General features: G+C 51.1%; 1 protein-coding gene across 1 annotated transcript in view; it reads left to right on the top strand.

The window, feature by feature from the left end:
* LOC126087545 (uncharacterized) overlaps window positions 1–11,256 on the top strand; it is a 33,235-nt gene extending 21,979 nt beyond the window's left edge. The window contains exons 8-11 of the mRNA XM_049905069.1: window positions 26–153; window positions 968–1,094; window positions 1,606–1,719; window positions 7,542–11,256. Of these exons, the coding sequence (XP_049761026.1) occupies window positions 26–153; window positions 968–1,094; window positions 1,606–1,719; window positions 7,542–9,826 (2,654 nt within the window). The 3' untranslated portion in view covers window positions 9,827–11,256. The remainder of the gene's footprint in view (window positions 1–25; window positions 154–967; window positions 1,095–1,605; window positions 1,720–7,541) is intronic.
* Window positions 11,257–26,081: the final 14,825 nt, after the last annotated feature.

The following is a 26,081-nucleotide window of genomic DNA, read 5'->3' as shown; positions in this document are numbered from 1 at the left end:
GCTCCTAAGAGACCACTCCCCTCAGCCCTACAGACCCCCCGGGTTCCAGCCATCCCTGGGGATGAGGACCTGGAGGAGGAGGAAGATGAGGAAGAGGATGAGGGAGAGGAGGAGGAGGAAGCTGAGGACGATTTCCTAACAGCTGGGTCACAGGTGAGCGACCTCCTCTTGGTAGAGCCAAGTGATTGATTGGGCAGGGTTTCCCAGGGAGGCCTTGGTGTCCACTGCCCTGGGGACCGCATCAGGAGCGGCCGAGCACTGGGCTGCTCAGGCCCAGGCTGGCTCCGAGCTGGTCAGGGCTGCAGGAGGCTGTTGGGGGATCCAGCACCATGCCAACAGACTATTGGCTGTTTTCCTGGGACTCAGCATCCCTAGGCCACTGGAATGTCTCCATCTCTTCATCCACCCCCCTCTCAGCTGCCCTCTCCACTACACCTGGCTTTGCCCTGAGGTCTGGGCTGCTCCTGCCTGCAGAGGTGTCACCTGTCCAGGGCCTGGTTCCAGCCAGTCGTCATCCTGGGCAACCAGAGCCCATACTCTGTTTAATTGGTACCACTTGTCCAGCCAGGGTGGGGCTTCATGCAGCCAACGTGACCATGGTGTTTGCTTCAACCAGACTGGACTGGGAAGGGTGGGGAGGCAGCCACAGCTGGCCAGGGGCTCTCAGGATCTGTCATCTCCTAGCCTCAGCGCAAGTCTCAGCTCTCTCCCGATGGCTGTGCTGTCACCTCTCCAAGCCCGAGTTCCCTGTCTCTGAAACAGGACTGGGGTTCCATTTCCAGGGCTGCGGGAAGAAGGCCTGAGAGCCTTCGTGCTGTGTTGGCATTTTAAACTCATTGATGGGGGGCTGGAGTGTACCCTGTGAGAGCCCATTGCGGGGCCTCTGTCCATTTCCCTGCGTGGGCCCCAGTGCTGCTCTGTTCCCAGCCAGGGCTGCAGAGGGCAGTGTCTGGCCTTTGTTTTCCAGGGGCTGGTGACCTTTGAGGATGTGGCTGTGTACTTCTCCCTGGAGGAATGGGAGAGGCTGGACACAGGCCAGCGCGACCTCTACAGGGATGTCATGCAGGAGAACTATGGGATCCTGGTGTCCCTGGGTAAGGAGGGGTCCCGCGTCCCCAAGAGGTAACCTGCTCACAGGTCTGCCAGGGCATGGCTGTTGGAGAGGGTGGCTTCTGGGCCCTCAGGTCTTAGGGAAAGGGGTGCTGGAGCCAGCCTGCCTCAGGGAAGCTCAGGGACCACACTGGCTCCTGGGCTGGGATGTCCTGGGGTCCACCATGGCCAAGGAGCTCCTGGGCCAGGTGGCTGTGTTCTGTGGAGCTGTCATCCAGCTCTGGGTTCTGGGCACACTCCCCAGAAGCCTCGAGATTGTGAGGGTGAGGTGGAGGAGGAAGGTGAAGGTGTGTGGACAGGGGCAGGCAGGGTGAGTTGGGCAGTCAGCTCTGGAAGAGAAGGGAAGGTGGGCTTTCCCAGACTGGAGCAGGGAGGGGGCTGGGCCTGGATGGGTGGAGAAGAGGAGGTGAAAAGTAGATGGTGGCAGATCTGCTGGTGAGGGCAGTGGGTGGCCAGGTGCAGTCCTGAGGTGCTGGCTGTGTTCCTCCTGGGCAGGATACCCAATCCCCAAGCCAGACCTAATCTTCCGCCTGGAACAAGGAGAAGAACCGTGGGTCCCAGACAGCCCCCACCCTGAGGAGGGAGACATTGTCACTGGTGTCTACACAGGTGAGCATGAGCGGAGGATCTCGGGTTTCTGCCTGCTCAGCTCCTTGGAGCTCTTATCAGAATGTGGCCTCACTGAGCTCTCCTGGGGTTCCCAGGGCAGATGTTCTGGAGCGTCAGGGAGCTCTGTGGGGACCAAGCAAGCCTCTCTCCAAACCTCTGCCTTTGTGTCTTGGTTCCTCTTGGTCCCAACCCCACAGAGGCCCAACGTGTGGAAGGTCCTTCTTGTTGTATGCCATTAAGTTGATTCCAACTCATAGTGCTCTCGTAGGACAGAGTAGAACTGCCCCATAGGGTTTCTTAGGGTGTAGTCTTAGGGTGTATGGGGGCAGATCACCAGGTCTTTCTCCCCCGGAGCCACTAGTTGGTTCAAACCTCTGACCTTTTGGTTAGCAGCTGAGCACTTAACTATTTTACCACCAGGGCTTCTTTGAAGGCTCTTCCAAACCAAACCCAAACCCACTGCTGTCAAGTTGATTCCAACCCATAGTGACCCCACAGGGTTTCCAAAGCTGTAAATCTCTACAGAAGCAGGTTGCCACATCTTTCTCCCACAAAGCCGTTGGTGGTCTAGAATCGCCAACCCTTTGATTCCGTTTAAAGATGGTGCTGGAAGGTGCTTACCAAAAAAACCAAACCTTTTGCCGTCGAGTCAGTTCTGACTCATGGTGACCCTGCGGGACAGAGTAGAATGCCCCATAGGGTTTCTGAGGACTGGCTGGTGGATTTGAACTGTCACCTTTTTGCTTAGCAGCCAAACACTTAACCACTGTGCCACCAGGGCTCCAGAAGGTGCTTAGAGACCCTTGAAAAAATGAGTTGTCATCGAGTTTAGTCTGACTCATGGTGACCCCATGTGTGTCAGAGCAGAACTGTGCTCTGCAGGGTTTTCAGTAGGTGAGTTTTCAAAAGCAGATCACCAGGCCTTCTGAGGCACCTCTGGGTGGCCTCAAACCACCAACGTCTGGTTAGCGGCCAATCACATTAACTGTTTGCCCCTCCCAAGGACTCCTAGAGACTGTTGTTGGGTGCCGTCGAGTCAATTCCAACTCATAGCAACCCATGTGATGGAGTAGAACTGCCCCATTGGGTTTTCTAGGCTGTGATCTTTACAGAGCAGATTACCAGGTCTGTTCTTCTACGGAGCTGCTGGTGGGTTCAAACCTCTGACCTTTCGGTTAGCCACTGAGCACATTAACTGTTTATACCTCTCGGGGGCTCCTGAAAGTGAATCCCTATCCCCCCTTTGGATCCTGTGGTTTTAGGATTATTTGTTAGTGAGGGCAGGTTGTCAGGTTATGGCTCAGGGCCAGGGCTGGGCCTGTGGAGCCGAGCAGACTGTCAGGGCAGGGAGTACTCGAGCCTTACTGGCCTTTCAGATGCAGAGACTTCAGCCCGTTCTCTGGCTTCTCCACACATTTGGCCAACTCTGAAAAAAGGGCCCCCTCAGGCCCCCTCTCCTCCCTGGAAGGCCCGGGAGCAGCCATGGGCAGTGGCCCTGGCCTGAGTGGGCAGCTCTGGGCTTCCAGGGGAGGAGGCTTCAGAGAAATGTGCACAGAAGGCATTTGGGGTCGAGTTCTCTGGAGAACTTGGCTGTAGGTTCAGTTCTGTTCCTTCAAATCCCTGAACCTCACTTTATTCATCTGGAGAATAAAGGATATGAACCAAACCAGTAGTTTCCCACCCTAGGACCTCCGCCTCTCGGTTCTCTCAGGGTGCTTCATGGGGGGCTGTCAGTCAGGAAGCTCAGTGGAAGTCTGTGCCCCAGTGGGTGCTCTTGGCTTTGGGCTAGAGTGACACCAAACTCACGAGGGTGCCCTGAGTGTCACAGGCCTGTCACAGGCTCAGGTAGACGCGGAGCAGGAGCAGATGTTTTAAAATAAAAATACAGAAAAACTTGTAACTGACACCTTGAGTACACGTGTACTTTTCAGTGTCCTCACGCATGCCGTCTCTCTGTCGTCGTCACGACCCTGGAAAGTCGCTGCATTAAGACGAACCTGACTTTTAGAGCAGTCATTGCATGACTGGACTTCAGTCTCCATCCTCAGGCCCTTCTCCTTGTTGCCGACAACCCCCTCTGCAGTGCCTTCCCACCCTCCCCAGGACCCTCCCAGACTCTTTCCTGGGCTTCAGAATCCGGGGTGGAGGGCTCTGGCTGGCGAATGATATGCCACTTCCTCCAGGCTGAGGCAGGAACAGGCGATTGGCTGAAGATACACCCTACACTGTGTAGTCTCATTACCTAGCAGAGAAATCCCTATTCCCGGAGGGGATTATATCCACAGGCACAGGAGTCAGGATTGACAACACATATATTTTGGGGACACAACTCAATCCATCACAGGTCCCCTTTGAGTCTTGGTGACCCGCACCACGTCGTTTGTGTCTGGCTGACTTGCGAGCGCTCCGTGACGGGACCATTGGGCCAGTGTCTCTGCATTTCCCTGTGGCTGGTGGGCCTGGGACTGTCCTCAGAACTCATAGTGACCCCAGGTCTGGGCAGTCCTGGGTGTGTCACGCCAATGTGGCCAGGCTGCAGTAGCAGAGGCTATGGGTCAGCCCGGGCAGGGAGACTCCACCTGCAGCTTCGTGACTATAACTGCAGCCCATCCGCTAAGTGCCCCCACCCATTCTCCCCCTGCTTTCGATTCTCTTAAGCTGGGCTGGTTGAGAATTGCTGGGCCTGGGCAAGGCAGACACTGACTGTTCCGAGCCCGACACCATTTCTGTATTGTAGTTTTGCAGGACACTAGTGCACTCTGAAGACCTCTCTTGTGTCCTACTTGGGTGCCCGCCACCTCCTGAATCCTGACTTGAAGGCTTCTGTCCCCTTCCTGGGTCCCCCATGGCAGTGCGCCTGTGGCCTGCTGTGCTTTCTCACTCCCCTTTCCCCCCCTCTTCTGACCTCACCCCTCCTGCCTTCCCTTTCCTCACCTAGCTTACAGTGCAGGGTCCCTCCCTTCCTTGGGAGTGCCTGCTGTAGTCACCTGGGAGACCTCTGCCCCTGGAGTGGGGAGCACAGCTGGAGAAAGGCCTGCAGGTGGGCTGACCACCAGCCTCAGCTGGACACCCTCTGCCAGCCCCTGGCATTATCCGTTACGGAGGGCCAGAACCCTCTGTGAACTAGAGTCTCAACTGTCCCCAGTCAGTACATATGGCTAAGAAGGTCCCCCTCCCCAGATGGCTGACCTGAGCCCTTGCTGTGCCTTCAATCCAAATACCCCTTGTAGTGCCTCAGGGTCTTCCTGGAGGGCTAGCTCAGTCATCTCCAGGGTCGAGTCCTTTGGAGCAGATGTCTCAGGGAAACGAAGGCTGACACCCCTTGCCAGGTCTTCTGGGTTCCGGAGGAGCAACCGTGCTGATCCTTGGCCTATCCTGCCCTTGTCCACCGCCCGCCCCCCTCCCCCCCCCCGCCCCCACATCCAGCAACTGAGAAGGGCATCCCACACTGTCTCCCCTGGCTGGGGGATATCTGACCAGTACTCACTTGGATCCAAAAGAGGGTTTGGGATCTGAAAGCCAGCAAACTCCCTCGAATCTTTCCAGCCCCTGCTGTAGCCTGAGCTAGCTGTTACTCTGGCATCCCTTCTCCAGACCCTGGGCCACTTTGTCAGGAGGAGAAAAGTGAACAAAGCCTGGCCTCAGGGGCAGGCTGGTCTTCCTGTGGGTTCCCATTGGGTTCCCCAAAGGGCCTTGCCACTTCCTGAGAGTCTTGTCTCAGGGTGCAGCCAGCTCTGACTTCCGAGGACTTGGGTGCAAATGTTTATGGGTCCTCGGCTAGGTCCTGAGGTATCCAGATGCAGCCCACTAAGACACTGTACTTGAATCTCACCCTGCCTACCTTGGGTGGGTATCTCTGATTAAAAACAACTCAAGGAACCCTCCTCAGAAACTTCAGGGAAAATCCTCTTAGAGACAGAAGCAGTCCACCACCTGCCTCTCCTATCACCAGCTTCTCCTTGCCCTCGGGGGTGCTCCTGCCTCCCCAGACTCAGGGAGAGTCATTCCCAGGCAAAAACTGGCATCCTGTGAGGAGGAAGTAGGTCTCTTCTGTGCAGCCCACAAGGGCTTAGCCACTCAGGTCACTCACTTGCAGCCTTGGGTGGGAGTTGGAGGTAAACTCAATCGCAGGATGATTTTGCCTTTTTTGAAGCTTATTTTTACTATAAAAGTATAATATTACTAGTTATAGGAAACTTAGAAACAGTTGCAAGCTATGAAAAAATAGCCCATTTTCTCATCCTTCTATACAGTGCGGGTCTAGGTCTGGCTTTATTTCACTTGGCACTGCAGCCCTCCAGATAGAGCAGACACTCAGTAGAACAGGGTAGGTGGAGGCAAGCTGCCTGGCCACTTCCCGGGTGCCAGCTCCCCCTCCCCCTGGGTAGTACACAGTGGTCCTGGCTCACCTGGCCGGGTGATCCTGACACCAGCCAGAGCTTTGGAGGGCGGGATTCCTACTCAGTGGGGGCGTGACCCTTCCAACTGCTGGTTTCTGAGGTGGGGACAATATAAGGTGTTCATGAGGTCAGGCATGTGGGTGCTTTGGAACACCGGGGGGCCAGGCTGTCCCGCAGGGTTCCTGTGGGACTTGGTGCTGGCCCCAGGAACGTTGGTTCCCTCCTGGATGTACAGTGATGGCAGGCAGATTACACCCCGTCTTACAGATGAGAGGAAACCCTGGTGGCGTAGTGGTTAAGTGCTGCGGCTGCTAACCAAAGGGTCGGCGGTTCGAATCCGCCAGGCACTCCTTGGAAACTCTGTGGGGGCAGTTCTACTCTGTCCTAGAGGGTCGCTATGAGTCTGAATCGACTCAAGGGCACTGGGTTTACAGATGAGAAAACCCAACAGACCCAGCTCCCCAGCTTGGCTCTGTGCTGCCTGCAGCGCCCCCTTGTGGGGGACAGAAGGGAGTGGCCAGGTGCAGCTCTGGGGAGCAGGAACAGGAGAGTAGGAACTTGAGGTATCCGCAGCTGCAGTGATGGGAGGTGCTTGCAGGCCACTCGAGGTCTTGGCAGACGTGGGACTGTTTCCCCAATGCGGTGCAAGCTGAGGGGATGCTTAGCAGGGAAGGCACCAGACTCTGAGAGCTAACATGGATGTGTGAGAGTCTCTTAGCTGCATGTGGAGAGCTGGGCTGCTGGCCCTCTAGGCCTCTCTCCTCAGCCCAGGGCAGCTTCTCCTGGGCTTGATGTGGGCGTGGGAGGGAGACCCCTGGCTGCTGGCCAGCCTGAGACTGGTGGAGAAAACCCCCAGAGAGGGAGAGATGGTGAGCTAAGCTTAGGTGCTCATCAAAGCGGCTCTCGCTGGATACTCGAGGCCTAGCAGGCTGGCCCAGGAAGTTCTGCAGGAGGCTTGGAGGAAACTACTTCTGGGGTCTCTGTTTTTCTTGGCACAGGGCCCCATTAGCCTCAGGTCTTATGGGAACCTGCAGACAAGCTCACCCACTTTGTCACGTGTCTACCTTCCTGTAGGGTCTGCAGGCTTGGGATGGAGCGGGCCATCTGGAAAAGGTATTAGTTGAGGCCATTGATGACAGCCCAACAAGTAAAGAACCCCCAGGCTTCTGAGGGGGACACCTGTGTGGGCATTACTTGTGCCTACAAAGCTGCTAACTGGGGGAGGCAGTGGCTTTACCGCCCTTGGGCCACACAGGACACGCAATGGGGTGTGGACAACTTCTCCTTCTGCCGAATGAAGAAAGTGCCTTAGCCTCTCCAGGCAAGGGAGACTCCGTGCTGTGAGAGCTTGGGGGTTCTCCCGAAGTCTGGCAGGGGGCTGCCTCTTCTCATGTCTCTGGCCTCCTCCCTTGTCTCCTTCAGGGTCCTGGTACTGGACCGACGACATGGAGGACCACGAGGAGGAAGACGATGAGGACTTCCTGGCGGAGGTGGCGGAAGAGGAGAATGAGCCCCCTGGTCTGTGGTCAGCGGCCTATGGTGTGGGGGACGTGCCTGGGACGTGGGGCCCCGATGACTCGGACTCAGCACAGACCCCAGAGAGGTGGGGGCCCGACCCGGGTGGCCTCGGGATCCTGGCTGATGGGACCGAGATGAAGCCCTTCCTGGCCAGCCGGGAACCCAGCACGAACCTGCTGGCGCCCTGGGCCTTCCCGGCTGCAGTTGATGCCCCAGCCCTGCGGCCCGAGACCACCTGTGACGTGTGCGGCAAAGTGTTCCCGCATCGCTCGCGCTTGGCCAAGCACCAGCGCTACCACGCCGCCGTCAAGCCTTTTGGCTGCGATGAGTGTGGCAAGGGCTTCGTCTACCGCTCGCACTTGGCCATCCATCAGCGCACGCACACCGGCGAGAAGCCCTTCCCGTGCCCGGACTGTGGCAAGCGATTCGTCTACAAGTCACACCTGGTGACGCACCGGCGCATCCACACGGGCGAGCGGCCTTACCGCTGCGCCTTCTGCGGCGCGGGCTTTGGCCGCCGCTCCTACCTGGTTACCCATCAGCGCACACACACTGGCGAGCGGCCCTACCCGTGCCCGCACTGCGGCCGCAGCTTCAGCCAGAGCTCGGCGCTCGCGCGCCACCAGGCTGTGCACACCGCCGACCGGCCGCACTGCTGCCCCGACTGTGGACAGGCCTTCCGCCTCCGCGCGGACTTCCAGCGCCACCGTCGCGGCGGCGGCTGCGCCGAGCCTGGGGCCGACGGGCCACGACAGGAGCCCGTCGAGACGGCGGGGCTTGAGGAGACTGAGGCGGAGCCGGAGGGACCTGAGGCGGGCGAGGCCGATGGGGACGGCGAGGCGCCGGAAGCGGCGAGCAGCCCCGAGCGAAAGGAGGCTTTGGAGCCGACGCGGCGAGGCCTGGAGCTGGGGAACGGCCTGAGTGAGGGCGAGGGCCCATCCTCCCATCCGCTCGGCTTCCCCTTCCCCATACACCCCAAGTCCTGGCTGCACCCCGACGGCTTCCCCATGCTCGGCCTCCCGGACTTCAGGGAGCGGCTGTCGGCTGACGCGCGCGCCCTGCCGGGGCCCCTGGGCGGCCCACTCTCGCTGGTGGAGGGCGCGGGACTGGCCTGCGACCCCTTCGGCGGTGGGGGCCCCGGGGGCGGCGGCGGCCTGCGCGCTTTCGGGCCCGCCGTCGGGGGGCTGCTGGCCGAGCCGGCGCCCGCTGCGCTGCCTGAGGAGGAGAGCCCGTGGATCTGCTCTGACTGTGGCAAGACGTTCGGGCGCCGCGCGGCGCTGGCCAAGCACCAGCGCTACCACGCCGGCGAGCGGCCGCACCGCTGCGCCGACTGCGGCAAGAGCTTCGTGTATGGCTCACACCTGGCGCGTCACCGGCGCACGCACACGGGCGAGCGGCCCTTCCCGTGCCCCGAGTGTGGTGCACGTTTCGCCCGCGGCTCACACCTGGCGGCTCATGTGCGCGGCCACACGGGCGAAAAGCCTTTCGTGTGCGGCGTGTGCGGCGCGGGCTTCAGCCGCCGGGCACACCTGACAGCGCACGGGCGCGCGCACACGGGCGAGCGGCCCTACGCGTGCGGCGAGTGCGGTAGGCGCTTCGGACAGAGCGCGGCGCTGACGCGGCACCAGTGGGCGCACGCCGAGGAGAAGCCGCACCGCTGCCCCGACTGCGGCAAGGGCTTCGGCCACAGCTCGGACTTCAAGCGGCATCGGCGCACGCACACGGGCGAGAAGCCCTTCCGCTGCGCGGACTGCGGCCGCGGCTTCGCGCAGCGCTCCAACCTGGCCAAGCACCGGCGCGGTCACACGGGCGAGCGGCCCTTCCCGTGCCCCGAGTGCGGCAAGCGTTTCTCACAGCGCTCTGTGCTGGTCACGCACCAGCGCACGCACACGGGCGAGCGGCCCTACGCCTGTGGTCACTGCGGCCGCCGGTTCTCGCAGAGTTCACACCTACTCACACACATGAAGACGCACCGCGGCGCGGCGGGAACGCCTGCCCAGGCGGTAGCGCCCAAGCCCGAGGCACACGCCAAGGTCGCGGGGCCAGGGCAGGCGGGCCCGAGCGCCGAGCCTGGGTCAGGGGAGCGCGGTAGCGCCCTGCGGGAGTTCGCAGGCGGGACGAGCTTCGGCTCTGAACAGCTCGCTGCTTTCCCAGGACCGTCGGGCACCTACGAGGAGACCACCCTGTGAGGGGCCAGAGGCCAACGAGGCGCACCCACTGGGCGGCCGGCGCGCAGGCCGGGGGCTCTGAGGTCCCAGCCCTGGGTGTGGTGCTTTCCCCTCAGCCCCCACCCCACGGCCTTGGGGCTGCCCTCCCGCCCTGGCCCTTGAAAGGGTTAGGGCGCCCGAGGTGGCATGGCGGTGTAGGGGGCTCCAAGAGAGAAGAGCAGTAGGCCCTGGAGGGAAGGGAAGGGATGGGGAGTGGCCACCCTGAGGACTGCAGCCTCCCCAGGGCTGTGCTGAGGCCAAACAGTGGGCACGGCAGGTGGTGGTATTTTACCCCATTGGACGTGGGTGGCCAGGGGCCAGGTGGCTTCTGAGTTTTACAGCAAGGGTGGGAATCCCTTGCGTGGAGTGGAGGGTGGGGTAGTGGAAGGCAGAGCTGACATCTGGGTCGCCAGTGGATTGGGCTGACTACTTCATCCCATTCCTCAGTGGGCGGTTTCAGGGATCCTCTGGTCATTTAACAGTGTCCAGGAAGTGTTCAGAGTTGTGTGCATGGCCGATGGAAGCCTGGTAGTTCCCCCAAAGGAGGGTTTTCTCCCTCTGCAGGGGACAGAGAAAGGGCCAGGAAAGCTTTTATTGTCATCGTCCCCTGTGAGTATTTATTTCCACCTCTTGTATGGCCTGAAGAACCTGGGAGGAGGAGAAAAAGCCGGAAACCAAATTAGTAGCCCCGGGTGGATGGGTTGCAGGTACTTTCTGGCCCGGAGCAGGTTTGAAGCCTTATTCTCAGGAGTAGCTCACTCCTCACCCTACTGGGGCCCTGGGACCAGCCAGGCTCTGGTTATACCAGCTCAATTTTAATCTAGGCTCCTTAGGTGCTTTGGTCCTCTGACCCCTGGGGGCTGGAGGGTACACACTGAGACCCTCTGGAAACTGGTGACACGTGGATCGCCGCCCTTCTGCGCCCCATGCTTTAGAGTTAATAACAGATTAAAGGGCTGAGGCGGGTCACAGGATCTTTCCCCACATTCCATAATTAGGGCCCCACGACTTCTACGGTCCCCTTCAGTCTACTTTTGCCGTTACATTCTTCTATCGTGTTTCTGTTTAGGTGACCACCTTATAGGGTGGAAGACGGAGCCCCAGGCGCGTGGTACTGGTGGGCCTCCAGGGTGTGTCCTGAGCCCATGCGCAGTAACCAAACAGAGCCCCCAGCTATGCAAGGCCCTGCTCGGTGGGCACCCCACCCTCTGGGCAGCCTTTGGGAGCCTCTGGTAAGCAGCTGAGGCAGGGTCCTGTGAGACTCTACCCGTCATACTTTTTGCAGGTCCAGGATACAATTGAAGCAAGTGCAGTCCCTTTTAGACCTAGTTCCTTCCGTTTGAGTGTAGGCAGGACCTTGGGGGCTGAGAGCCAGCAGACGGGCTGCAGGGGCTGGGGGCGGGTAGGAGGCTCGGTAGTGGTGGGGGGGAGTGGGCCTGGGTGGTGGTGGTAAGGATTAGCTGTGCTGGGTGAAGTGGCAGTGTGGGTGGTGAGGAGGGCAGGGGCCCAGGAGGCAGTGGGGACGGTGGGTGATGCTCTTTCTGCCCCAGAGGCATCTCCAGCTCTCTTCCTCCACCAGTTTCTCAACTCTTCGAGTGGGACAGAAGCCTCAGAAAGGGCCCAGGGGAAGGAGGCTGGGTGGGCCAGGAGCTGGGGACCTTGGGTCTGGCCCTGTACTCATCCTTCCTGGCACGCCCTGAGTGCGTGCCCTTGGTGCCCCTTGGGCGCAGCTTCTGCCCTGCCGCTGTGGGCAGGAGGACCTAGCTTTAATAAAGAGTGGAGAAACGAGCTTTCTGCCTGGATTCCGTGTCGTTGCTGCTCTGCCTCGGTGCCCACCTGCCGTGGAGGGTCTGCAAGGCCTCAGGCCCTGTCATCGTGTTTCTGCTAACACTGCAGGGCCAGGATGGCCCAGGAGGAGTCAGGCCCAGGACAAGCTTTGGCCACATGCAGACTGCATCCCCCAAATATTTCTGGGAGTCACCAAAGGGTCCCCACACTGCCATGTACTCCTTTAAGACTTGTACCAGTCTTGGGACCTTACTGTGTTTGGAATCGTTTAACCAACCTTCCCTGTGCTAGAGGAGGGGCCTGGTCCTGGTGGTCCAGTTGAGTGCCTGGATCACAGACCTTTCCCCTGAGGCCCCAACGCCCTGTGGCTTTATCCAGGGCTCACCTGCTCCCTTGCCAGGGCAAGGTGCAAATCCCCCAAACCCCCTAAAACCTACCTTTAAATTGACTTGCTGGCCATTTTATTCTCACCATGTCCTATGATCAAATAAAACTTTCCCAGCCTTTCCACGTGGATTTGGGAAACATGAAGTAAATGCTCTTTTCAAATGTGACTTGGAAGCATCAGAACAGAGCAACACAATATTTCAATTTTTTGTTTTTGTTTAAAGTCTTTGGAGTGACAGACAGATGTTAGGGCCTAGTTTAAAGATGGTCAGCCCAAAGGATCTTACAGTCTAACCAGAAAAGCTAAATTATTCCCAGATCTTCTGATTCTGTGGCCAAATACTTTTTTATTTTAGGGTGGGGGGAACCCAACCCTGATGGTCATAGAAAAAAAGGTAGATACCCTTCCTAGTTTTGAGAGAACTTCCAAGTTTCCAGAGTCCTGACTCATTCTGCAAATGTCTATTTAGCTCCTCCTTTTTTTTTTTTTTTTATCATTGCCAAGGAAACCCGGTGGCAAAGTGGTTAATAGCTATGGCTGCTAACCAAAACGTCAGCAGTTCGGATCCGCCAGGCACTCCCTGGAAACCCTATGGGACAGTTCTACTCTGTCCGTTAGGGTTGCTATGGCAACATGTGTTTTTTTTTAAATCATTGTCAAGAGGAGCGCTGGTGGTGCAGTGGTTAAGTGCTCAGCTGCTAACCAAAGGGTCAGTGGTTCAAACCCAGCAGCCACTCTGTGGGAGGAAGATGTGGCAGTCTGCTCCAGTAAAGATTATAGCTTTGGAAACCCTATGGGGCAGTTCTACTTGGTCCTATAGGGTCGCTATGAGGTGGAATCAACTGGACATCGATGGGTGTCATTGCCAAGGAGGAATGAAACCCCCAGGGACCTGCCTGTGAAATGTGGCCCGTAGAAGGTGGTACTTGGAGTCACCGGACCTGAGCCTCCCTCTCGCCTCCCCCTCTGTCATTTTCCTATTTCTCTCTTGCCCCTATTAAAAATAATCAAAAGGCAAAGAAATTGGAACAACGTTCATTCTGAGCAGTTATCCTATATGCATATACAAAAAAAGTTACCACCTCATTCATTTTACACATTCCATAGGATTTCATTCTTTGGATGTCCCACAATTTATGTAACTAACCAAAAAAAACAAACTAGTTGCCAACAAATTGGCTCCAACTCATGGTGCCCCGTGTGTGTCAGAGTAGAACTGTGCCCCGTAGGGTTTTCAATGGCTGTGATCTTTCAGAAGCGGATTGCCAGGACTTTCTTCTGAGGTTTCTCTGGGTGGACTCAAAATGCCAACCTTTGGGTTAGCAGCCAAGCTCTTTACCATTTGCACCACCCAGGGACCCCAATTTAAGTAGTCTTCTGCTATTTCTGTGTGTGTGTCTTGTGTTTCTTCCATACCCCTTCCCACAGTTCCAAAGGAAACCAGCAACCAATCAAACAAAACAACAGGAATAGGAGGTCACCAAGTAAATAACACAGTTCCCATTTAATCCTCATAACAAGTCTATTATCATCATTCCCATTTTGCAGATGAGGAAACTGAGACACAGAGACATTAAGTCACAGGCCCAAGGTTTGCCAAGATTCAAGCCTTGGAAGTTTGGCTCTCAAGTGTCTATTTAACCCTTTTGGAAGTTTGAGTTGATGGACAGAATAGTGAATTATTTCCATAACAGAACACCCCTTTTTAGGGGAGGTACCTCGGCCTTGTCCACAAAAAAAAAAAAAGTACGTGCTGGTGGCCAGGCCTGGGTAGAACACCCCAGTAATTAGCCTAGGCATGAGCCCATGACCTCAGCAGAACACTCTGATTAGTTCCTGTCGTTTTTCATCAGTGTTATGGGGAAAATGTTCCCTTTGCGGCGGGGGGCGGGGGGGGTGTTGCTAGGTTGGTAGAATGTGCTTTTAGTCCTAGCAGGCACCACACTTGCCGTGTAGAGAAAGCCTGTCTGAGATATGCAGAGAAGTGTTGATGACATTGCTTAGGTCACTGGATATAGCTATGCCTGAAGTCCCTCATGAGTAACACCTTGTTCTTAACCCAATGGAGTTGGTTTCCACCACTTGCACCAGATAGAAGCCTGGCTAGTTCAGGGGTACAAGGAGTTTTCATAACAAAGGAAGAGGTTAAGTGGAGCTTCAATACCCACCTTTCTGCCTCTCTAAGTCTGGAGGAACAAGTGTCCAGGTAAATGTGGGGGCTTGATGAGGACACCTAGCCTGCCTGGCATGGGGTGTGCGCCCAGTGCACCCACATGCATTTCTGAAGCTGCTGTCAGACGGAGGCTGTACAAAGACCAGGCTATTGCATGTATGACAGTCACCTGCAGGGGGCGTTCAACAAGACTGTGCTTGCTGCAAAGTGGCTGTGAGTGAGGGTGGAAGAAGGTGGTTAGACGTTGTCTTTGTCCATTGTTTGAATACTGTCTGCTGTTACTAACCACCCTAAAACCTAGTGGTTTTAAACAACCATTTTATTATGCTCATGAATTCTGTGGGTCAGGAATTCAGGCAAGGCACAGTGGAGGGGGTTTGTCCTGGCTCTGCGTTGTCTGGGACCTCAGCTGGGAGGACTTGAAGGCTGGAATCGCACACCTGGAATAACCTGAAGATTGGGACTGTCTACAGACAGGTGTGTCCACAGGTGGCCTCTCCATGTGATGTGACTTTCTCACACAGCACATGGCCTCAGCAATGACTGGATTTCTGACGTGGTGGCTCAGGGATCCAAGTATGTGCCAAATGCAGAAGGTACATGGCCTTTTACCACATCATCTTAGAAGTCACAGAGTGTCACTTTCTCCTTACTCTTTTGGTCGAAGACAGGGGCAGATTAACCAGTGTGTAAGGTATGCATGGGTTTACAGTAAGCAAGGTAGGCATGGGCTTAATTGTGTTTACTCGCTAATCTGTAATGCACAATTTCACACGGGTTTCACATCTTTGAGGTTGTGAAAAATAGCTGAAATTGTGCACTACAGATCAGAAAATTAGCACAAGTAAGCCCATGTGTACTGCTGATGAGTGAAAAACTTATAGTCTAAATTGAATTAAAGAGGTTTGTTGAAGGTTTAAGAGAGCTCAAACATGGTAAAGCCCAAGTATAGGGTGAATCATCTGACTTTTTCCTTAAATAAATTGATCCTCCACATAAAAAGACATATCCAGATGGGGCACACAGCTTACCTGCCCTGGTGTGAATATTAGGAAATAGAATGGATTGATTGGCCTTTTTAAGCCAGTTTGCTGTGAGTGAGTTATCACAAATGGATAATTCTCTAAATTCTAGGGGATCTCAGAGTTGGGCACAAATAGAGAGATTCTGATTATTTTTAAAAACAGTTATTTGCTACCAAGGAATCATATTGAACATTCTAAAAAGACGACATGGTGTGAACAGAATAAAACATTCCCACCATGCCCGGGTAAGATTGAAACAGGGGGCAGATGAAGAAGTGGATAATTTTGGAGGTAGCTGTAATTTGACACGAATAGCTCATTTTAAAAATCAGTAGTACAATTAGGTGTGGATTTATAACCTAAGACTGGTCCAGGACGAGGATCAAGTATGATCTTGTGCAGACCGAGGGGAAGAGTGACATATCCTGCATTTGGTTAAATTGCTAGAACTGGCTACTGATTGAGTTAATTTGATAAAAACATTTTCTTACCAAGCAAAAGAAAAAAGAAACAATAAAGAGTTTAAGACAATAATTATAGGAAACATGCTTAAAATGAATACACAAATGAATAACACCACAAATATCCAACAACTATGAATACTTTTATTACCACTAGACTAAGTTAGGAAACCCTGGTGGCGTAGTGGTTAAGTGATATGGCTGCTAACCAAAGAGTTGGCAGTTTGAATCTGCCAGGCACTCCTTGGAAACTCTATGGGGCAGTTCTACTCAGTCCTATAGGGTCGCTATGAGTCAGAATCAACTCGATGGTACTGGGTAGACTAAGTTAAAAAAATTTTAAAGGTTGCATAGGTAGCAGCTTAAATCCAAGATACAGACCTGGTCTGGGATCTTGGGAAAGGAAGCCATCTACTCAGATGTCTGCTTCTTGTCCAGGGATTGTTTAAATTTTGAGTTATTTAGCTGGCTCAACTGTCCAAACAGGAGTGGCAGCCTTCTTCAGCTGGGAGAGATGGATTCAAGTTTTAATTTCTTGTAATTTAGCGGCATAAGGATTAGAGAGAATTTTTCAATTGATGCCTTTTTCAATAGACATAATTACCGGGAAAAATGGAAAGCAATTTGGAATTATTCGATTTCTGAGAATCATAGGCTTTTTAGAATATTGGACTAAGGCCTGATAATACTTTAATATGCTGGTCTGAATTAGAGTCAGGCGGAGCCCATCAGTAAGGTACTTATCAACACAAGAAGAAGGACTTGGACCCAGGGAAAAATCAAGAAAGAGGAAAGTTTAGCAAGCTGGTTTTCTTATGGTTCTGTTTGTTCTTTCAACCAGTCCAGACGATTGGGATGGTAGGGACGTAATGGAACTGTTCCAGGTCTGCTCGGCATGGCCATTAGAAATACGAAAGAGGGGAACACGAGAAGAAGCTTTACTTGGCTGGCCAAGCAAATGAGCACACCAGAACCTGCGTTGCCAAGATGGCTCCCTGAATAATGGTGGAAACTGCATTAGGGGATGGGTCCTGGGAAAAGAAACAGGGTCGTTTGTTGGTCTGGCTCAAAAAAGACATTCCCGGGGTGGTTCTGTCTTCTGCGCTTGCTCAGTCCAAAACGGGGCAGGGGGGCGAAAACCGGATCTTAGGCTCGGATCCTTCTCTTTTGAAAGTCTTCCCCCAATCTTGGCCTGCTAAATTTGGTTCCTTCTGGCGGGAGACAAGTTCTGGGTCACCCAGAGGACTGGTTGATGGTTCTGAGCATGTCAGGCGGGCTAAATTTGGTCCTAACTGGCTCTGTCATCTGCAGACCTCAGCCTCTTGTTTTTCTTATCTTGGGTGCGAAGTTGGCTGATTGCCTTAAAAACATCTGCAGAAACCAGTTAGAAAGTGAGGTGGCTCATGCTACTCCACTTACAAGTTGGGGGTTGGTCATGGTGCCTGGAGGCTGGGTGTCTCAAGGTCTTTGAAAAATTTTACATATATTTTTAATTATTTGGTAAAATGGTATTAAAGATTGGTTATTACAAACGACTTTTGGTGCTCCCTGTTATTGTTGTTAACTGCTGTCAAGTTGATTCTAACTCATAGCGACCCTATCTACAACAAAACCAAACACTACCCAGTACTGTGCCATCCTCACAATCATTGTTACGTTTAAGCCCAATGTTGCAGCCCCTGTGACAGTCCGTCCTGTTGCAGGTCTTCCTCTTTTTTGCTGACCTTCTACTTTACCATGCAACGTGTCCTTTTTCAGGAATTGGTCTCTCCTGATAACATGTCCAAAGTGTGTAAGATGAATTCTCACCATTCTTCCTTTTAAGGAACATTCTGGCAGTACTTTTAAAAAAATTTTTTTATTGTACTTTGGATGGAGGTTTACAGGGCGAACTAGTTTCTCATTAAACAATTAATACACATACTGTTTTGTGACATTCGTTGTCAACCCAACAACACGTCAACACTCTCCCCTTCTCGAACTTGGGTTCCCCATTACCAGGTTTCCTGTCCCCTCCTGCCTTTTTGTGATTGTCCCTGGGCTGGTGTGCCCATTTAGTCTCATTTTGTTTTATGGGCCTGTCTAATCTTTGGCTGAAGGGTGAACCTCAGGAGTGACTTCATTACTGAGCTATAAGGGTATCTGGGGGCCATACTCTCGGGGTTTCTCCAGTCTCTGTCAGACCAGTAAGTCTGGTGTTTTTTAGTGAGTTAGAATTTTCTTCTACACGTTTCTCTAGCTCTGTCCAGCACCTTTTATTGTGATCCCTGTCAGAGCAGTCGGTAGTGGTAGCACCATCTAGTTGTGCTGGACCCAGTCTGGTGGAGGCTGTGGTAGTTGTGATCTATTAATCCTTTGGACTAATCTTGCCCTTGTATCTTTGGTTTTCTTCATTCTCCCTTGCTCCAGATGGGGTGAGACCAGTGGCATATCTTAGATGGCTGCTCACAGGCTTTTAAGACCCCAAACGTTACTCACCAAAGTAAAATGTAGAACATTTTCTTTTAAACTATGTTATGCCAGTTAAGTTAGATGTTTCCCGAGACCATGGTCCCCACTGCTTGTACTTCCTCAAAGACAGATTTGTCCGTTCTTCTAGCAGTCCATGGTGTATATTCAATATTCTTCACCAAAACCATAATTCAAAGGCATCAATTCTTCTTCGGTCTTCTTTACTTATTGTCTAGCTTCCATATGCATATGAGACAATTGAAAACACTATGGCTTGGGTCAGGCGCACCTTAGTCCTCAAAGTGACATCTTTGCTTTTCAACACTTTAAAGAGGTCCTTTGCAGCTGATATGCCTGGTGCAATGCGTCATATGATTTCTTGACTGCTGCTTCCATGGGTGTTGATTGGGATCCAAGTAAAATGAAGTCCTTGACAACTTCAATATTTTCTCCATTTATAAAAATGTTGCTTATTGGTCCACTTATGAGGATTTTTGTTTTATGTTGAGGTGTAATCCATACTGAAGGCTATAGTCTTTGATTTTCATCAGTAAGTGCTTCAAGTCCTCTTTGCTTCCAGCAAGCAAGCTCGTGTCATCTGCACATCATAGGTTGTTAATGAGTCTTCCAACAATACTGATGCCGCGTTCTTCATGTAGTCCAGCTTCTCTGATTATTTGTTTCAGCATACAGATTGAATAAGTATGGTGAAAGGATACAACCCTGACACATACCTTTACTGATTTTAAACCACTTATTATCCCCTCATTCTTTTCAAATGGCTGGCTCTTGGTCTGTGTACAGGTTCCACATGAGCACAATTAAGTGTTCTGGAATTCTCATTCTTTGCAATGTTATCCATTATCTGTTATGACCCACACAGTCAAATGCCTTTGCATAGTCAATAAAACACACTGTCTTAGTTATCTAGTGCTGCTGTAACAGAAATACCACAAGTGGATGGCTTTAACAAACAGAAGCTTATTCTCTCACAGCCTAGGAGACTAGAAGTCCAAATTCAGGGTGTCGGCTCCAGGGGACAGCTTTCTCTGTTGGCTCTGGAGGAAGGTTCTTGTCCTCAATCTTCCCCCAGACAAGGAGATTCTCCAAGCAGAAACCACGGGTCCAAAGGACACGATCTACTCCTGGCACTGCTTTCTTGGGAGTATGAGGTCCCCCAACTCTCTGTTTCCATTTGCTTTTATCTCTTGTAAGATAAAAAGTGGTGCAGGCCACACTTGAGGGAAATTAATTGGATCAGAGATGTGACCTTAGTAGGGGTGTTGCATCCCACCCTCATCCTCTTTAACCACAGGCAGAGATTATGATTTATAAACACAGGAAAATCACAGAATGGAGTACAACTACACAATACTGGTAATCATGGCCTAATCAAGTTGACACAGATTTTGGGGGGGACACAATTCAATCCACGACAACATCTTTCTGGTATTCTCTGCTTTTAGGCAAGATCCATCTGACATCAGCATTGATATCCCTCGTTCTACACCCTCTTCTGAATCCAGCTTGAATTTCTGGCAGTTCCATGTAATGTAGTACTGCAACCTTTTTTGAAACACCTTCAACAAAATTTTACTTGTGTGTGATAATAATGATGTTGTTTGGTAATTCCCCTAGGTGGGGACCATGTTTTTAAGAAGATTTAGCTACAAAGGCAGCAGTAGTTTGATGACTAGGGAAAACTTTTACCCAGTGAGAAAACCTACAAATTATTATTCAAATAAACTTATGATTATTTGCAAATGGAAGTTAAATGAAACCTGTCATTCAAACACTGGCAGTTAAATGAAACCTGTCATTCAAACACTGGCAGAAGAAATCTCTCAGGTGGAGCTTTAAAAGGTTGGCCTGAATTGCACTGGAAGCAGATAGGATATCGAGAAGTCATTTGTTTAGCGGTTTCATAAAAGTGCCCCACCAATATTCTTTTTTAATTTCTATAATTTTATCTTTCCGTAAATGGGTGCCCTCAGGTAGAGACTGAATTATGGGAATATGCCAACATTTAGGTAAAACTAATTTGCTATTTGGCTTTGTTTATAATTTTGTATTGGGGTCTTGATACAGCCCTCCTTTTTCTAGTTTTTTTTACTCATTAATTTGAACCATTTGCTGATGTTTCCTAAGGCAATCTGGAGTTCAGTAAGGTTATAGTTCCTTATAAATAAATTACCATAGCTGCCATTGTAGTCTTTTATGGGAGTAACAATCAATTGTGAGGCAACTTTATTGTCCTTTGTATTAATTCGGTAAATTTTTAGATTTCTTTAAGCTTGCTTTTTTTTTTCTTGGTTAGTCAGAACAATGAGAAATTACAGTTGGTAGGTTCAAAGAATTTCTTACTTTACCTGTATTTTTCTGGTAAGAGAATTGCTTTATCTCTTTCTAATTGCAAGGGTAAATATAAATTCTGAATGGTAGGAAGACAAATAATTTGGTGAACGATTTTGCTGTTAGGTCCTTACCGAAGTTTAGTGGTAGCAACCAACTTCCTTCCAGCTTATAAGTACTTTTTTAGGGACTGCTTGTTGATAATTCAAATGATTTTAAAGGCAATGTGTAAGTCCTAATCAGGCTCTTTTCTGAGTCTCTCAGGTGCATAAGGTTTTGGTAAAGATAAAGCTACCAGGATGTGGGAGGCAACCTGGAAACCCAGTGGCATTGAGGTTAAGAGCTATGACTGCTAACCAAAAGGTTGGCAGTACAAATACACCCAGTGCTCCTTAGAAACTGTATGGAGGCAACGGTTTTTTTTTTTTTTTTTAACAATGTTGTTGAATCTTCTCAGGTTGAGGAACACTTTTTGAATTTAAAGCCACTAGGAAACATCCCTGTTAGATCTCCGGAGTCCCTCCGTTCCATCTTGGTTGTTTATTTTCAAGAAAGGGTTTTGTTCCAGTGTTTGAGCTAATTTAAAAGCCAAATTAGCTTAGTAATGGGTATTGTTTCTCAGTTCAGCCTGTAACATTTGACTAAGTCAAAAATTTTGGGTGCAATTTATTTAAAAACATAGAATTAAAGGCTCTTTCAGCTCTGGTGTCAGTCACTTTTTAAAACTAGAGTGTTTTGTAAACAGTTTGGCTAAAAGATCCTTGTAAACAGTTTTCCTTTTTTCTTGTTTGTAGCTTTGAGCCTTTGCCTAATTAATTTTTCTTGGAAAAACCTTAGGGATGGCATCGAAAAGGAACTAAGCTACTGCTTTTCTTTGATCTAATAATTCAAGGCCTGAAGTATTGGGTTTAGTCGTTAGTGACTTCTTAGGGTTTTTTTCAATACGCTTCTTCAGCCTATTGTTGGGCTTTCCTAGGTCCTACTAACATGTTAATCAATTGAAACAAATCTGATAAACCAGGTGTCATGGATTGAATTGTGTCCCCCCAAAAATATGTGTCAACTTGGTTAGGCCATGATTCCCAGTATTGTGTGGTTGTTCTCCATTTTGTGATTGTAATTTTATGTTGAAAGGATTAGGGTGGGATTGTAACACCACCCTTACTCAGGTCACCTCCCTCATCCAAGGTAAAGGGAGTTTCCTTGGGGTGTGGCCTGCACCACCTTTTATCTCTCAAGAGATAAAAGGAAAGGGAAGCAAGCAGAGAGTTGGGGATCTCATATCACCAAGAAAGCAGCACCAGGAGCAGAGCGTGTCCTTTGGACCCGGAGTCCCTGTGCCTGTGAAGCTTCTCGACCAGGGGAAGATTGAAAAGGAACACCTTCCTCCAGAGTCGACAAAGAGAAAGCCTTCTCCTGGAGCCAATGCCCTGAATTTGGACTTGTAACCTACTAGACTGTGGGAAAATAAATTTCTCTTTGTTAAAGCCATCCGTTTGTGATATTTCTGTTATGGCAGCAAACAGATGACTAAGATGCCAGGTTGACAAGTTTTTATATAGGTGCCATATTTATAGGTGTTATAACTGCTCTATCATTTTTAATTATTTCCTCCTTCTTATCATGATTGCGAGTGGGATTATTACGGTCATGAGTGAAGGTGGCGTCCTTAACAGGATGATTGGAAATTTTTTGACAATTGCAGGGGGGCTTTGCTTTTGATGCCTGCTGGCGCAGTAGTCAAGAGCTCGGGTGCTAACCAAAAGGTTGGCAGTTGGAATCCTCCAGCCACTCCTTGGAAACCTAACGGGACAGTTCTACTCTGTCCTATAGTGTCACTACAAGTTGGAATCGACTCGATTGCAATGAGATGCTTTTGACCAGGGAGTAAAAGTGACTGTAGGAGGTTTATCTTTTTCCTCAGGGCATTTCATCTTAAATGGCATTTCAAAATGAGGTTTTCTCCCTTTCTTAACAGGGCAGTTAAGTTTAGAGTCTTAAATAGCAGGCAAAGGAGCAGAAAGCCTGAAATTGCCTGAACTCATTGTTATTTCTAGGGTTTCTGTTTTGAAATGGGACTTTCTTGCTTGGCTGGGTTTGTAGCTGTCTTCACATTTGTTTAGTTTTGTAGTTTGAACTAGCCAAACCCATTAGCTTGGCAACAAGAGCAATTTTTCAGTTGTTTAACTGATGCCTTTTTACTAAGGCTGAAAGCTTAGAATTAAGGGTGTTTTTAGTTTCTGGCAAGTAAGAAAGGAGAGACAGGTAGTGAGAGGAAGCAGGTGAAGAGACGAAATAGCAAAGGAGCAGAGGGAACGTGACTAGGTGCCTGAAGGTGCAGCTTTTAACTTTGCTGATTTATTCTAGAATCCTTTCTTTCCAATTCACTGCACAGAAAAGTTAATTTTGACATGTCAAATGACTTCCCATTTGGGCAATTTGGTCCTCTACATTATCCTGAGTGGAAGTATGCCACCAATCCAAGAATAAACAAGTAGCTGGACCGTCTCCTTAATGGGCACAGCCCACGATTGCTAAGATAGTAACCACACATGTCAAAGTCTTTGTAAAAGAAAAAAAGACCCACTGAAGAACCCATTATGGGTGTCTTAGGGAAACACAGCAAGTTCAAATGGCCAGGCCAAGCCACGATTTAAAATGAAAGCATTTGATGAACTTAACGAATGCTTTGTTAGTGAACCAAGATTAGAGTCAAAGACCATTAATAAACCTCAAACTTCAATGCAAGAGAGTGGAGGTTCAGTCCAAGAAGTCTCACCTGAAGTGACCCCATGAGCCCAGGGAAATGGATCGAACACAATGGATTCGTGTTGGCACTGATGCCCAGGTCCGTGGTTTCTTAGGGTCACAGCAGGTAAGTCACTTTTGGATCCCGGCGCTGCCACCAAAAATGTTAATTAGTGAAAAGCTCGTAGTCTAAATTGAATTAAAATAAAGAGGTTTATTAAAGGTTCAAGACAATTCGATCCAGGGATCTCCACGGCCCATGAAAATTCAGCCTTGAAATTTGAGGCACAGCAACTACAAAGAAATTTTTGTAGGACTGAAACAAAGAACGGGGGCTTTAATATTCTCATTGGTTTACAGTGATTGAGGTCAATCAAAGGTGGGACAAATCAAAGGGTAATATTTAACATTATTGGTTACATTAATACAGCTGGTATTCATTGATTGGCTAAAGGACATAATTGGAAGATATATGGTCATGGAGGGTGTTTTATGATCCTCACAAAACAATGGTACAATGATGGCATGACAGATACTGTCAGAAACATGTTGTTAAACATGACCTCACTCAGAGCATAAGATCAAACACCAAGAATTGCGGTACGGTTTGGTTATAGACCCCTGAGCACAAAGAAAGCATTTTCTTAATAGGGTTGGTTCTTAAGCAACAGGGTTTTTGAATCTGTGTGAAAGGTTATATTGAGAGTTAGCATTAGTTCAGCTATTTTACTTTTACGTCAGATGTATCTTTTGATTTTATACCCCATATCAGTACCTTGATTGTTGGGTAATCCGTCCCTGGTTGAAGCCAATTCAAGGGCAGGGGAGGCCATAGACCCCAGCTCTCAATGGGAAGAATGCCAAAATATTTTATGATTTTTTTTAACTGCCTGTTATAGATTGAATTCTGTCCCTGAAAAGATGTATTGAAGTTTGTCCTAACCCCTGGTACCTGTGAACGTGACCTTGTTTGTAAATAGGGTCTTTGAAGATGTTATCAGTTAACATGAGGTCATACTAAAATAGGGTGAGTCCTAATTCTATATGGCTGGTGTCCTTTTAAAAGAGTAGAGACAGAGACAGGGAGACGGAGGGAGAACATCATGTGACGCTGCAGTTGCAAGCCAAGGAACACCTGGGGCCACCAGAAGCTGGGAGAGATGTGGAGTGGTTCTCCCTCAAAGCCTCAGACGCAATCGCCACAGATGACGCCCTGTCTCAGACTTCCAGCCTCCGGGGGTGCAATGAGGACAATGCTGCCTATTTACTGCACAATGAAAAGGGCAAGGTGGGCAAGTCCCACCTTCATCACTTCCTTGTTGCTAGCTACTTTGCCTGGCACTTCCTCTCTCTCTGATCCTAACCACCCAGAGTTAGATCAGACCTCATCCCTGGCTATTTTGAGCCCAGTCAAAACATCCCTGGCCACCTGAGGCCAGGTCATCAGGGAGCAACCTAAGGCCCAGGAATCTGCATAGCTCCATGAACTTCAGACCAGCTGGGCTCTCTCTCTCCCTCTCTCTCTCTCTGTGTAGTCCTCTGAGACTAGGTCACAAGCTAGAAGGACTCTATCCTTCTTCATCGACTGCCTTTCTCTGTTGCCTAACCATTCAGAGCTGGTTCTACACAAATTGATTCTGTACTGCCAGCCCCTGCTGGCTCATTGCCCCTTTGGGGTTCATTAATTCTCTAGAATGCCTCACGAAATTCATGGAGACTATTATTAAACTATACTTACAATTACTCATCTATTATAACCAGAAAGGATACAATCAAAGAGACACTCAGCAAACAATGTCTGGGAGACGTCCCGGCACGCCATGGGGCCTCCATTGTCCCCAAGAACTTGCTGCTCCCTTTCCCGCTCATGCACGGTATCACCAATCCAGGAGGCCCCAAAGACAGCGCACCAAAGACCAGGGTCCCCATGTCAATGAATATGCAACTTAGGTCTTACCGTATAATTAAGATCGATCCAATCAATGAATATGCATGACTGTATTAGGCCCGTCCCCCCACCCCCCGCCTTCCTGAGGTTAATTCACCTTGTGTAGAGACTGTGTAGCCTTACTTGCCCAGTTATGTTGGAAAACAAAGGCATCTGGGTTGCTTGGCTTATATTCATAATAGCTAGTTTTACAAAGGGCCAAACCAAGTTCTTGTGCTCATAGAGGGTTTGGGGGTGTGGCGGTGATGCAGAGGCGGGGTGGGGGGCTGTGCGTGCCCCGTGTGGGGCTGGGGAGGGGGGGCTGGGCGTGGCAAGGTGGGGTGTGGGAGGCGGGACGGCGGAAGTTCCGTTCTCGCCCCGCCCCTTCCGGGGCGGTGCCCTCACAGCAGGAGCGCGGCGGTGGCCTGGAGCTCCCTGGCTGGTGGTCCCTCTGAGGCTGGCTGTTAGGTCTCGGGCCTCGCGGTTGCCGCTCGGGCTTTGGGCGCGCCCTGCCTGGCGCCATTCCGCGGGGGGTGGCCGGAGGCGGCGGGGAGGGCGTGGGGCGGGCGCGGGGCCGGGCCGCGAGGCCACGTCCGGGTGGGTGAGCCGGGAGTCCTGCCGAGGCCGCGGGCCAGAGAGAGGAGCGGCCTGGAGCGCCGAGGTAAGGACCGGCTCTCGTTTTGCATCTTTGGAAGGGGCTGCGCTTGCTCCGGGGGCGCCATTCTCAAGGTGAAGTCACTCAAGCAGTTGTCCTTCTGGCTATAGGCCCCTTTTCGGGTCTCTGCCCGGCCGGTCGGGGAAGGAGACTTAAACACCACGCGTGACTGCTCCAGTCCCTCCATCTGCCCTGCCGAGGCTTAGCATGAGGCCGTGGCCCGGGGCCCGAAATGCAAACCAGTGAGGGGTTCGGGGGCCGAACCTACA

Source organism: Elephas maximus, chromosome 12 (assembly GCF_024166365.1).
Source record: "Elephas maximus indicus isolate mEleMax1 chromosome 12, mEleMax1 primary haplotype, whole genome shotgun sequence".
Lineage (NCBI taxonomy): Eukaryota > Metazoa > Chordata > Mammalia > Proboscidea > Elephantidae > Elephas > Elephas maximus.
The sequence above is the reverse complement of the archived record's forward strand: the minus strand, read 5'-3'. Positions and strand labels throughout refer to the sequence as shown.